Source organism: Sus scrofa, chromosome 5 (assembly GCF_000003025.6).
Source record: "Sus scrofa isolate TJ Tabasco breed Duroc chromosome 5, Sscrofa11.1, whole genome shotgun sequence".
NCBI classification, from domain to species: Eukaryota; Metazoa; Chordata; class Mammalia; order Artiodactyla; family Suidae; genus Sus; species Sus scrofa.
The window spans coordinates 49,958,867-49,973,081 of NC_010447.5; the positions used below are offsets into that span (position 1 = coordinate 49,958,867).

Genomic DNA, 14,215 nt, shown 5'->3' on the forward strand with positions numbered 1-14,215 from the left:
TTTACAACACTTTGTGCTTCTCTGAACTCCTTTTTGCACACCCTCCTGTTTATGAAATATTCTCCTTCTTTTCTAAGGGCTGAAAATGTCAGAGGCAGTACCTCCTAAATATATTGCCAGGAAGAGGGATTTTTGAAACTCTTCACATCTGATACTGGATTGGATCACTGTTTCCGTGTCTTTGGCTTCATTTGCTTTAGGCCAAAAGAAACTCACTGTTCCTGAAGTCTAAATACCTTGTTTGATCCAATTTAGGGCTGAATTGTTGGTACTGTAGGGGTGCGGGCACATGTCTTTTCATCAGCTTAATCGGTGTCCAATCAAACTTTGAGATACAGAACGTTGGTAATGCCCCCTCTCCCCCGGGACTACACTATACCCTTAAATTTTTCATGTGCAATTTCTCCACAGATCGCGAGACAACAGCAGCAGCTTCTGCAGCAACAACACAAAATCAATTTGCTTCAGCAACAGATCCAGGTCAGAAATCATAATTTCATACGTACTTCCAATTAAGGAAGAGATTTTTGTTTCCCGTATTTAATGACCCAACTGAAATAGCTCCAAAATAAAATATACTTTCAGCCTAATTGTGACCTCTCCCCCCCCCACCCCATCCATGTCACAAGAATCTTGCAGATACTGGCTCTGTCACCAGCCTGTTTGCGTCTGGGTGGTTCAGGTGAAGCAAGCTGACTGTAGTTTTTAATCCTACACTGAAAGGAAATTATTGTTGAGAAATGTTAAAAATGTTTCATTTTTCTCTATTCTATAATGTTTAAAATGTGCCCGTCAGTGTTCTTACTGGGGGAGATGCCAGGGACTGGAGTAGAAGTGTACAGCCAGTTTTCAGATAGTGGTGGCAGAGTGCTTTTTACCTTATGCTCACAAGCCACTGATGATCAAGGTGGAGATAGGAACGGTGATGACTTGGTGTCAAGTTGAATCTCACCCTTCATAGGGCCTGGAGAAGCCAAGACCGAGGGCTCTGCAACCGGCATGTTTTCCTTATGTGGAAATTTGCTGTGATGGAAGCTAAGCTGCCAGGGCTATGCCCATCCCCATCCCTTGCTAGTGGCACACTCTTTGAAAATTCCCTTTCTGAAAGCATTTTTATTGGAGAGGATTTCTGAGGATTTAATAAAATCATGGATGGAGCACTTCCATGTAGTGTCAAAGGCACACAGTAAGCACTTAGTACTTGCTTTGACTAGCAAGCAAAGGCGTTTAGTTCATGGAGCAACGAACCCAATTTTATGTGACATCATCCATTTGGAAGCAGCTGTTAGATTGGCAGTCAACTTATCTGGGAAGAAACGATCATTTTTCTTAAAGTTGTATCTTAAGAATCCAGTCTCTTTTCTTAAGTGTAAATATCATAAATGACAGAAGCAAACTTGTCCACATGTTAATCATATTTAGACTTCTTTGACCAAAAAAGCTTATCCCATTTTACTAACTGGGTCAGGTACATTAATTGCTTTACTCTGGATTATAGAGCCCGGTCAAGGTTTACTCATTCTTGTTCTACCTGAGATTTCAGTGTGCTGGTCACAGCTTCGGTGAAACAGAAACATGAGGGACATGTTCCAACCAGGACTCTTTGCTTCGCCTAATTATGAACAGCACATTTCTAATGTGGTATTATATCTTCCATATACAGAGTGTGGTTATTCAGTTCAATGGTTTAAAACTATTTATTGGGTTTCCTGTTTAGCCTAAGCATGCTGACTTTGAACATAGTTTAGTTAATGCTACCAGGCAATCTACACTTAAAATGGTCTTAATTATTGAAAACTGAAGATAATGAAATTGTTACAGCAATTTCTCATTATAAATAAGATACAATTCTGTAATGAGCAGTGTGGACCTTAGCAGGTCACTTGGTTTCACTGTCATTTGATGAGGGTACCAATGGTTTTAAGTTTTTGTAATTTTTTTTTTGCTAGCTGCACATGTGGCATATGGAAGTTCCTGGGGCTACGGGTTGAATCAGAGCTGCAGCTGCAGGCCTATGCCACAGCCACAGCAACACCGGATCTGAGCCACATCTGCAGCCTACACTGCAGCCTGCAGCAATGCTGAATCCTCAACCCACTGAGCAAGGCCAGGGATCGAACCTGCATCCTCATGGACACTATGTTAGGGTTCTTGACCCACTGAGTCACAAGGGGAACTCCTAAGTTTTTATAATTTTGATGAGACTGAGATAATATTTGATTAAACAGAATTATAAAAATGTCTCTAAACCAAAATCATAAAAATTCAGAAGGCTCCATCAGTTGTGTTTTCTGACCATTTAAATTAAGCAACACCTTTAGTACATTTTGGGGGGAATTTTTCCACAAAATTCTGACCACTGTATTCATAATGTGGACTTAAAGCTCTGTCATAATGATGGAATGTTGAAATTGGTGGATTTCTTGCACCAGAGCATGGGGCACTATAATTTATAAGTTAGAGCATTTTTTTACATGAAATACCTTAAACTTATCTGTTTTAGAAATAACACGACTATAGAAACTGTATTCCAGCAAGCCAGAGCCAAGTTTAATGACTTGCCCAAGATCACATAACAAGTTTTAGGTAGAACTAGGGTCAGAAGCAAAGTTTCCTGACTGTTAATATAAATACTTCTGAGTATGATAATATTAAACACTTAGAATTTCTATTTGATTGAAATCTTACACTGCTGGCCTCCACTACTTCACAGTATAGGGAAAAAGAAACCAATATCCCTAAAGGAAATAATGTCATGTTGATAGTAATTTGGGGTAGACATTAAGAGATGTTTAGATATCTGTGTATTTGTCCTCTTTCTAGTGTTAGTACAGGTAAATGATACTGACAGAATCAAAACCCATCAACTATTTTTGTTTTGTTAAGTCTGGAAATGTTTCCAGCAAAAAAATAAGTGCTGAACAAGAGTGACAGGCTGAAAGGAATTAATTTTCACAGCTTCCAGTATATTCATTAACTAAAAGCATAGTTCTAAAGTATATTTTATAAATTGTTAATTTGGAGCAACCTTATAAACACTTAATAGTTATGAAAATCACAATATATTTAAATTGGTCTGTTGAGAGATTGTTCAAACAGTTACGGGAAGCAGTGATGTCGTGGCATGTGGAGAAATAGAGGATTAAAAACATATAAGAGATCTTTTGTTGTTCTCCCCATAACTCCTTACCATAGTTCCTTTTTAGAATGCTGTCTCTTTCTTTCTTTCCACTTTCTCCTTTTCTTTGGCAGCATAGGACAAGGAGGAAGAAGGTTAGAAATCAAACCTGGCAAGTTAAATTTATAATAAATATTGTGATGAAATCAATTTTTGTCAATGCATACATCATCAGTGTTCACTGAAGACTTAACCTTCGATTAAATTTTCTTTGATATCCGAAAATACTTCTCTAGTATAAATATTTTTTTCTGTCTTAAAAGTGTAGCCTGAAGACCTTATAGAAATAAGCATACCACTGACATTATTCATCCTAATTGCGTTTTTTAGATGTTTTGTGCCATTATTCTTTTGGACCTTAGAAAACAATTTATTCCAGTTCCTTTGTTGATATAATAGTGGACGGCACTCTTACTAGACCATGATTAAGGCTGCCTTTACGATTTTTGCTTCAACTGTAAACACACAAGACATTATCTTGGCCCAGATTTTGGGAAAGGCATGCAATACATTAGATGGGTTAAAGCACATTTGCTGGATGGATTAGATTAGCAGGTAGGAGAACGGAACAAATTTTCACGCTTTATAGATACGTTGAATATCTACATTGAATGACAGAATGGAGATGTTCCCCAACATTTTCCTCATTCTTTACCTGATACCTCTTTAAAGGATAATTAATTTAGCCACCTGCATTCCATTTGAAAATGGGTCATTCAACATTAAAAACATTATGAACAAGTTTGTACATGTGTGTATGGACAAACATTCATGTTTTCCAGTGACCCAGGTGATTTAAAAATTCTCTTGACCTGTAAATTCTCTCTTCTTTCAACTCCAGATGAAAAGAAGGGTGGTAGGTTTTACTCTGTCATTATTTATTCAAAGAGAAAGTGCCATAAAAATTATCAAATTAACTGATTTTATTTAATCACTTAGGATCAATTCTTTATGAACTGCCTTTCTCTCTTTAAAAAAAGCAACCTTAGTGCTAAAATTGCATGATTCTAATAGGATTGAAAACTCAATCTGTACTGCTTCTTTATAAAGACTTTATAGAGTTATAGTGTTCTTCCAGTTCTATTCATGTAACTCATGAGGATTAAAAGAAGAATTAAGGAAGAACTCTTTCATTCTTTGCAAGATCATAAATTAGTTCATTCTGCGAACAAAATCATGCAGAATACTAGAATATCATCCCACATCCCTTCAAGAACTTGTCACCTTCTTTATGAAACTCTTAATTTTAGGAACTCTAAGAAGTTTTAGTCTTGGATTTCCTACCATGGCCCAGCAGTAATGAACTCGTGAGGACGTGGGTTTGATCCCTGGAGCCACTCAGTGGGTTAAGGATCCAGTGTTGCCTTGAGCTGTAGTGGTGTAGGTTGCAGACATGACTTGGATCCCACGTTGCTGTGGCTGTGGCTGTGGCGTAGGCCACCAGTTGAAGCTCCAATTCAACCCCTAGCCTGGGAATCTCCATAAGCTGCAGGTGCGACCCTAAAAAGACAAAAAAGAAAAAGGAAAAAAAAAGAAAAAATGTTTTAGTTTTTTCTTTCTACTATTCAGCAATATTTTCATTTATGTCCTTAAAAAGTGTAGTATATTGCTTTTCTATCTACTGTATCTAGCTAACTCTTAATGCACATTAATATATGATTTGAAATTTAGAAATATTTCAGAGAATATACTTTCTAGATTTTTTTGAAGGTAGTCTTTTTTTCTTATTCTCTATTGCTTGTGCTGTAGTGCCCATCTTCCACAATTTTATTTCCTGACTAATCTCTTTTATATATTAAAGCAACTTGTTTCTAATATTGTTAGATCGTTTATGTTTCCAATAATTATCCTAGACCAATGGTTCATCCTGACCTGATTCACTGTTACCAAAACCTTTTAAAGTAAATGAATAAGTGACTTCTGCTCAACATCCGTTATGGCAACAAACTGAATATTTTCTTGAAGACTCATGTTCTGTTTTATCCTGAAGCTTTGTGTAGGACATGGTTTCTGTAGCTTTGGGTATGTATATGGGAAGCATGTGCTAGTTTTAAATTTCTTACTGTTTTTCAGTAAAATTTAATGGGATTTAATGTTCTTATTATCATCTTATATGGACAATCCAAAAACACACTTTGGTATGAGATTTGCTTATATGTTTTGAAGGGCAAATTTAAGAATATTATACTTCTTTTTATGGGAGTTCTTGTTGTTTCTCACTGGTAATGAACCTAACTAGCAGCCATGAGGGTGAGGGTTAGATCTCTGGCCTCCCTCAGTGGGTTAAAGGATTCAGTGTTGCTGTGAGCTGTGGTGTAGGTTGCAGACACAGGTAGGATCCTGCATTGCTGTGGGTATGGCATAGGCCGGTGGCTACAGCTTCAATTCGACCTCTAGCCTGGGAACTTCCATAGGTTGTGGGTGAGATGCTAAAAAGACAAACAAAACACTTCTTTTCAAATGCATACTTTTTGTGATTCCCATACTAGGAGCTCAGTGTTTGAACTTTCATAAGAGATTTGACAAATTTGTTTTATTCCCTTTTCTGATAAACTTTTCCAACTATTGTTCATTGTGTTCTCTTGGGGGCAAAGAATTAGTATTTAATAACCTGCTGTCATTGTTTCTGATACATAAGGTAAGCACATGGAGGCCTAATAGTGGCTTTGGGTCACTAATTCTCTCTAGAGCTAACTAAGGGTTGAGCAAAGGACAAATCTCTGTTACTTTGTATTCTAAGTTGTATAGTGCATATTTCTTAGGATAAAGGAAAGATCTTGGTTCTTGAGATGTTAATAGGATTGTTTTTAACTGCATGAAATTTAGTGGTATTAAATGGTTAAAAAAAAGCAGATTCTCTGGATTTAGACACACTCGTATTCAGTTTCTGCATCTTTACACCTCATCTGCTGTTTGATCTTGGTAAAACTGATCACTCTCTCTGAGTTTCATTATTTCCATCTACTCAATGGGAATTATAATACTTCAGTCACACTTGGTTAGTTTGAGGAGTAAATGGGCTCATCCCTGGCATGTAGTGAGCACAAAATGCTTACCTAAGTCACTGGAGAGAAAGACTTCTTTCCATTCTGATGATGGACAAAGTAATGAACATTTCCAGCAAAAGAAAAATGTTTAGGGGAAAAAGGGATATAATTGACAAGGCAATAACACTGAAAACTGTAAGTTCAGCGTTCCTAAATTCATAGGATTTTTAGAACTACAACAGACTTTTAGAAAGCCTTTATTTAGACCTGTCTCTCGTTTTGACATTTGTAAACTGAAACCAAGTAGGGTTAGAAGATTTCCCAATGTCACGTAAGTTGTTACTTGTGGAACAATGGCTGGATTCCAAGTTTCTCGAGTCTTGGCCAGACCATTTTTATTTCACCAATGTTCTACCATTTAAGACTAAATGACCCAAAGTTTTAAAATGAGTTTTCTTTCCCCAGGAACTTATTCTTTCAAAGTAAAAATACATCTTGACTTATGTACAATTGAATGATTAAGTTGCAGTCATGGGCTCAACCAATTTTGTGATAAAGGTTTCATTTTATTGGAGCCAAAGTTCCCTGAGCTCATTAAGAGTTTTGGTAATTCTTGATAAATTATTATGCAGAATGAAATCCATTGAAATATTGTATGGAAAACATAATAACGTTAAAGGTGAAATAATAGTACCTGACTGACCTGCTGATTTATGATTTCTTTCTCTGAGTGTGGTAAGTTGGAAGCATTTTACCCCCCTCAACAAGACCCCACACACATACATGAGCACAAAGAGATTGCAAAGTAACCTTGTCTCTTTAGGAAACTGGAAATGCCAAGAATAAACACCGTATAATTAAGGTAGCATTTCAACCTGGGAAGGAAATGTATTAACTCCTTGAGCTCTGACTAACGTTTTGCTGTATGAAATAAACTATACCACAACTGGACGGATATAGTTCTTGGCATTCAGATAGCTTATTAGAGGAGAAAATGTGGAGATACAGAACACCAGCTTTAGGAATGACTCCTCTCTTCCTTGTACTTCCTGGAAGGAGAACTTCCTGTTGAGAAGATGGGCGTCCTCTCCTAAAAGAACAGTGATGATAACTGCAGGTCTGTCCTTTTAATCAGAGGGAGCCACTTTAAAATCCTTTCAGCATTCTTTTTTTTTTTTTTTTTTCCTTAATACATCTCCTGGTAATTACCTAATGGTAGAATTTCAGCCATTTATATTATTTCTCTCACTAGACAAGCCTGTCTTTGTAGATAGAAATATAGATAGGTTGATATGTGTGTGTGTGTGTGTGTATAATTTTTATTGCTATAGTACATGCCACATGGCAAAAAGGGTACAGGAGAGTAACGAAAGCAACCATCCAGAGCCCTGCTTTCTCTTATTACTCAGAAGGAGCCTTCTTAACAATCTATTTTTATTTTTAATAACCTCCTAGTATCCTTCTATACATCAAAATATTCTTACAATGCTGTTTATCAACTTTAAATATTATCAACTTGGTAACTTGAAGAGTTACTTAGTTCCAGTATTACCTCCCCAATATCCTCTCTTACCCCCTCCCTCACCTTACAGTATAGTTACAGAAGTCATTTAAGTTCTTGCAATAGACACTTTTAAATAGTTTACTTGTACTTCTTTTCTTGTTTAATTAATATAAATTGTGTCTCTTAATACTCACCTTGTCAGATGAGGATGCCATCTCTCTTCTCCTACACTCAACTGCCAACTTCTGTTATCTGTATCTTTACTCTAAATAATACTGTGTATGTGTATGTTAGGTATGTATACATACACATACCCATTGTGCTTTTCCTGTTGGTGAATCCTAAAGAAATTGAAAATAAATGATATTTATATTAAAATATATGTCTATGTATTATTTTCTGGACAGTCTAATAGGGTACTCCTTGTTTCCTTTCCTTATTGTTTTGAGCTTTCCAATTTTGATTTCTTTAGTTTTGCTTTCTCGTGTTATTTACCTTTTCTCTATAAATTATCAAGAATAATTTAGGTCTCTAGAATCTGCTTTCTTTGACACCTGCTTCCTAGTCTGTTCTCCTGCTTTCATTCAGATTGGTTGGTCCGGCCAACATTCTTGGACATTCCTTTATGGTTCTCCAGCATCAAAATAGAATATTTTCTATATTGTCCTCCCTTTTGGTTTATCTTCTTGTTTTGTTCCAGAACCACCTCAAGGCACTTCCTGAAAGAAAAAGATGGGTAAGGAATGCATAGGATATAAAGTTTCTGGGATTAAAAAAAAAGTTGTAAATGTACACATTTGTAATAATGTTCCATTTTGCCCCTCTATTTGATTAATAGCTTGGCTACAAATAAAATTCTAAGTTGGAAATCATTTGCCCTATTTTTCAAATCCATTGATTCATCTTTTTCTAGCACCTATGAGAAATATGATGTTGATCTGATTTTTTGTTGTTGGCAGTGGTGGTGACCACTATTTTTCTTTCTAAAAGCTTTTAATCCCTGGCCCTGCTCAGTGGGTTAAGGATTAAGAGTTAAGGTTAAGGATCTGGCGTTGTGGTTAGCTGTGGTGTAGGTTTACAGACTCAGCTTGGATCTGGTGTTGCTGTGGCTGTGGTGTAGGCCAGCAGCTACAGCTCCAGTTCAAATCCTAGCCTGGGAATTTCTATATGCCGTGGGTGCAGCTCTAAAAAGACAAAAAAAACAAGAACAAAAGCAAACAAAAAAACTCTTTTAGTATCTTCTATTTACTGTGACATTTCACTAAGATGTACACTGATAATTTTTTGTTTATTATTTTGTAAACATGAAACTTTTATTCAGAAGATTTATTTTCTTTCACTCTGGAAAATTTTCTTATCTTTTTTTCTTTGACCATTTTACCTGCTTTATTTTCTGGTTCTTTCTGGACCTCTTATTAAGCAGACATTATATTTTCTGGGTTAATTACTATGTTTCTTATTGTTTATGTTTTTGTTTCTGTTTCTTGATTCTTCTTTTACAGTATAACCTAAACTTTATCTTCTAAACTTTCAATTGAATCTTTATTTGAGAAATTACCTTTTTTTAATTCCCATGAAGTGCTTCTTGTTCTCTGATAATTTTTTTTCAGTTTATCCAATTCTCGTTTAATGGATTATTTCTCCTTGAATATCTCAGATTACACAAATTTGTGAGTGTTTTAAATAAATTAAATTCTCATTTCCTTAAATTATTTTTCACCTCCTTGTTTATCTTCATGTTTCTCTTTAAACTCATGAAGTACAAAAAGATTGGTTACCCATTTGGATTTAAGAAAGAAATTAGAAAAAGGGAATTGGGAGCTCTGACTATGAATAGGGCTTATCAAGGGATGGGCAGTGCTTTAGTGAGAACAGGAAGCTGGCCATACTTATGTGAATCTTTTCTATGCATACAGAAAGGTCTTTGATCTAGGATTCTGGTGATCATGCTAGCTATGCTAAGTTTCCTTAGACTGATCTGTTTCTGTTGAGGAGTATGATGTAGCTGAGGGTAGAGGAGAATTGATAAGAGCCACTTTCAACTAATACTGCGGTTTCCAACCCAGGTCTCCCTGATGTTCTCACTCACACCTAGGATTTCAAGTCTTGAGACTCTGGTGGTTTGGAGGGTAAAAATTAACACCTGCTTTCACATAACGCTCTACATGTGTGCTCTGGTCTGCTTTACCCAGTTCCATCAGTGAACATTCTGCAATTGCTTTTCGTCTTCCAAAAATTTTGCCCAATTTTTGCCTGTGCACGTGTCTTATTCTTAATTATTTTATGTGACATAGGTTTATAAATGTACTTGTTTTTATCACCAGTAAAAATGGTGTTTCCAGGGAGTTCTCAATGTAGCACAGTGGAAACGAATCTAACTAGTATCCATGAGGATGCTGGTTCAATCCCTGACCTTGCCCAATGGGTTGGGGATCTGGTGTTGCAGTGAGCTGTGGTGTAGGTCACTGTCATGACTCAGATCCTTAGTTGCTGTGGCTGTGGTGTGGGGGCCAGCAGCTGTAGCTCTGGTTTGACCCCTAGCCTGGAAACTTCCATATGGTGCGGGTGTGGCCCTAAAGAGCAAAAAAAAAAAAAAAAAAAAAAAAGGTGTTTCCAGAAAGAATGAAGATAAATGAGATAAATGTGTATAGTCATTCTTGGATTGTAAATCAGGACATTTTTAAAATTCTTTTAAATAGGAGAGAATATTCAAGACAGTAACCAGTGTCTGGGAGAGCAGGAGTCCTTGTAAAGAGGATAGGTTATTGCAGAAAGGTGAAACTCTAGGCTCCAAAACCAAAATTTCAAGTTCTAAGGTTTGTATAATGTATAATATAATTTTTAGTTTCCTTGGTGGGGCAATATTGGGGACAACAGACACAGATACAAGGAGTTTCACCATCCTTTTCTTCTGTTATATTTATCAGACAATATGATTTTGTATTTATATACAATTTTAAACTATGACCTTGATTTTTTAAACTTTTTAGTAGCATTATTGAGATCCTATTGAAATAACAACCTGTTTATTGGATGATTATATTGAATTGCTTTTGACAGCAATTTTTGGGAACTTGTAATCCTGATTCTGTAAAACTTATTCTTCTGATTTGGGCTCCTCACTAAAAACATAAACTGCATTTTATGGAAAGACATTTTTTTCTTTGATTTTATTATGTGGAATTTCAATCTTCCTTGTCATTTTCCTTTTTCTCTTATCCCATTTTAGTGTTTATTCTTTCTCTCATTTCTGTAGTATGATTTCTGAAGTATCCTGGTTTCATTTAATCCAATATGGCCATTCTGGAATCACTAAGACTGGGCCAGGAGGCAGACAGAAAGCAGTATTTCCCATGACTTTGCAACCTTTTCCGAAACGTTATTACCTATGGAAAAAGTTGAACAATGTTCTTCACTGAGGCTCTGCAGTCCAAAGCTTATCAGTTAACAAAGCAGAGTCTATCAGTGCTTAGATAAAACCCTGGGAATGGAATTATCAAGTACTGGTAAACAAAACAAGCTAGCAACAATAGATTTGAGGAATATGGGTCAGAAGTCAATATGTTGACCTAAAAAGAACTTCTTTTATTTCACTTTAATTTAGATAATCAGTGTGGTAAATAAATGCTGTACCTGGCAGTGCTTTAGAAAGAATTTCTATCTCCCATCTTTGAAGAGAGTTGATAAACAGGCAGAAAATTAGATGCCAATGAAATTAGCAGAGTGCTAACATAAAATAAATTATTCTATGGAGAGTAGAATCAGGATTATATCAGGAGCCAAGACTTACCTTCCAGGCATCCCTAGCACATGGCAAATCTCCTTTAGCTCTCTAGCCAAAGGAGTTCTCCTCAAAAATTAGTAAACTTTTCTGTAACTTACAGGCAATGAGTTTTCTACTCTTTGTGTGTGTGTGTGTATGTGTGTGTGTGTGTGTGTGTGTGTGTGTGTGTGTGTGTGTGTGTGTTTGGCTGTATTTTCTTCAGAAAAGAAAGACTTACAGTCTAATACAATGAGAAAGGTAAGATACATAGAACAAAAGATACCTTTATGATATCCTAGTTTTTCCTTGAGGGTAAAGCAAAAGGAGAAACTTTAGTTGTTTCTCCTCTAGTGAGTATCCTGAAAATGGTAAATTCTCAGTCATTATAACGTGATAGCTAACAGAAGCATTTGAAAAAATTGATCACTCCAACCTCCTTGTAACCATCTCAGTTGGCCTTCAAAGGACCATAGTCTGGGGTTTTCTTCCTCACTCTCAGTCTCATTTTGGTAATTTTTTTCCTTCCCATAAAAGGCTAACTTTTTTTTTTTTTTTTTTGGCTGCTCCCATGGCATGTGGAAGTTTCAGGGCCAGGGATCAAACCCAAGCCACAGCAGTAACAATGCTGGATCCTTAACCATTCGTCCACCAGAGAACTCCTATCTTTATTTATTTTTTAAATAAGCTCATCTAATGGTTTTATATACCATCCTATAGATAATACACCAGAATATATCTCTCTAGCCTCTATCCTTCACCTAGACCTCAGAGTTTAACATCCAATTGTCTATCTACTCAGCCTATTTAAATGGGTTAGTAATAGGACCTCAAATTTCACATTTCCAGAACGGAACCTTCAATTATCTCCTCAAAACTCATTCTTTCCTGATTTATCCAACTGTGGATATTTTACCAGTTGCCTATTTGTTGTTGCCAAAAACCTAGGAGCTATTTCTACATCCTCTAGTTTTCTTGTGTCTCACAACTAATTCTTCAAAATTGGATTTTATCCTCCACAATCTCTCCATTGATCAACTTCTTCCGTGATCAAGTCACCATCATTCTTCACCTAAAGGCTGAGGGAAACTCCTAACCAAGCTGGTCATCCTCCTTTCTCTGTTGACCTGCAAAGTAGCTTTTTCACATAGCTGCTAGAGTGATCTTTTAAGTTTAATTGTTCTGCAACCATGCTCAAAATTATGTCATTTAAAATAAGTTCATTAGCCTTATCTTAGCCTATTGGGCTTTACTTTATTGCACCACTCCCAGCTCCCTGTCTCTCCCGCTCATTCCTTCCACCCTAAAAAACCTGTCCTTTATGGTTTCAAGGAATGTGACGACCATGTTTTAGCATGAGAACATTTGTTTTTGTCATTTCTGTGGCCTGGAATGCTTTCTTTGGTTCTTCACATAACTCAGACCCTCACTTCATTCAGATCTCTCTTCAAATGGCTTCCTCCTCAGGGAGGCCGTCTCTGACAACCCAAACAGTCCCTCCATCCTCCACTCAGTCTCTGATCTCTCTTCCTTTGCAGCACTCTTCACCCTCTTATGTTTACTTGGTTTGGTGTAGCCATACCACTGCCACACACACCAAATACATACCTAACAGTAAGTTCTGTGCATACAGAGATTTATGTCCTGATCACTCCTGTTTCCAGAGTTTCTGTCATTGTTCTTGGAATGTAATAGAACTTAAAAATATTTATTGACTGGGAGTTCCTGTTGTGGTGCAGTGGTTGACGAATCCGACTAGGAACCGTGAGGTTGCAGGTTCGGTCCCTGCCCTTGCTCAGTGGGTTGACGATCCGGCGTTGCTGGGAACTGTGGTGTAGGTTGCAGACATGGCTCGGATCCCTTGTTACTGTAGCTCTGGCGTAGGCCGGGGGCTACAGCTCCCATTTGACCCCTAGCCTGGGAACCTCCATATGCCGTGGGAGCGGCCCAAAGAAATAGCAAAAAGACAAAAAAAAAAAAAATTATTGACTGTGTGAATGAATAAAATGGGGGTACATTACCCAGTTTTTAGTGTACATAATAATAAGCAAGACAGTAATTTTCTTTAGGGATTAAAATAGGTGTTATGGAGCCCCTAGTGCTGTATGTGATTTGTAACATCATATTGTACTTTATACTCGACTGGTGAGAAGGAGCAGCCCATTGCTTATTAAGTGCTTGGCACTTTGTAGAGGTCATTTCATTTGATTATCACAAGAATACAGATAGGTTATGGCATTATCTCAGTTTTGAGGACAGTGGAACTCAGAAGAGTGTGTGTGTGTGTGTGTGTGTGTGTGTGTGTGTGTGTGTGTGTGTGTGATTCTGAGATCCTGTCAGTTGAATACTGCTTAAACTGAAAAGATGCTTCTTCCTTCCCCTCCATTTTAGGATAGCAATGAGTGATGTAATTCAGGTAATCGCTAGAGAATAAAAGTAATTGTTCTTATCAAACTGAGTTAAAACTTACACCAGCAAATGTGGTAGGGTTGTTTTTTTAGTTATTTAGTTTTGCTTTCTATAGTAAACTAGGTAAACTAGGTGCCCATTTATAAATGGGGGAAATAAATATTTATAAATGGAGGAAAGCTATGTTTCACATAAGCAAATATTACATATAACTAAACTTCACTTATCAAGGCCAAAAAAGATGCTATGTTTATTTAAAGTAAGTATCTCTTAAAAGAATTATTGTAGGTTGATAATTTTGTTATACCTAAAAAGTAAATTAGAAGAGGTGAACTAATGAACTTTCACGGCATAGGCATATGTTTAACTAAAACAGG

General features: G+C 36.7%; 1 protein-coding gene across 45 annotated transcripts in view; it reads left to right on the forward strand.

The window, feature by feature from the left end:
- The window catches only part of SOX5 (SRY-box 5), a 1,006,514-nt gene that overhangs the window by 798,917 nt on the left and 193,382 nt on the right, over positions 1-14,215 (forward strand). For all 45 annotated transcript variants that reach the window (XM_021092938.1, XM_021092936.1, XM_021092946.1 and 42 more), the window contains one exon: positions 412-480. In XM_021092938.1, coding sequence (XP_020948597.1) covers positions 412-480 — 69 coding nt within the window. The remainder of the gene's footprint in view (positions 1-411; positions 481-14,215) is intronic.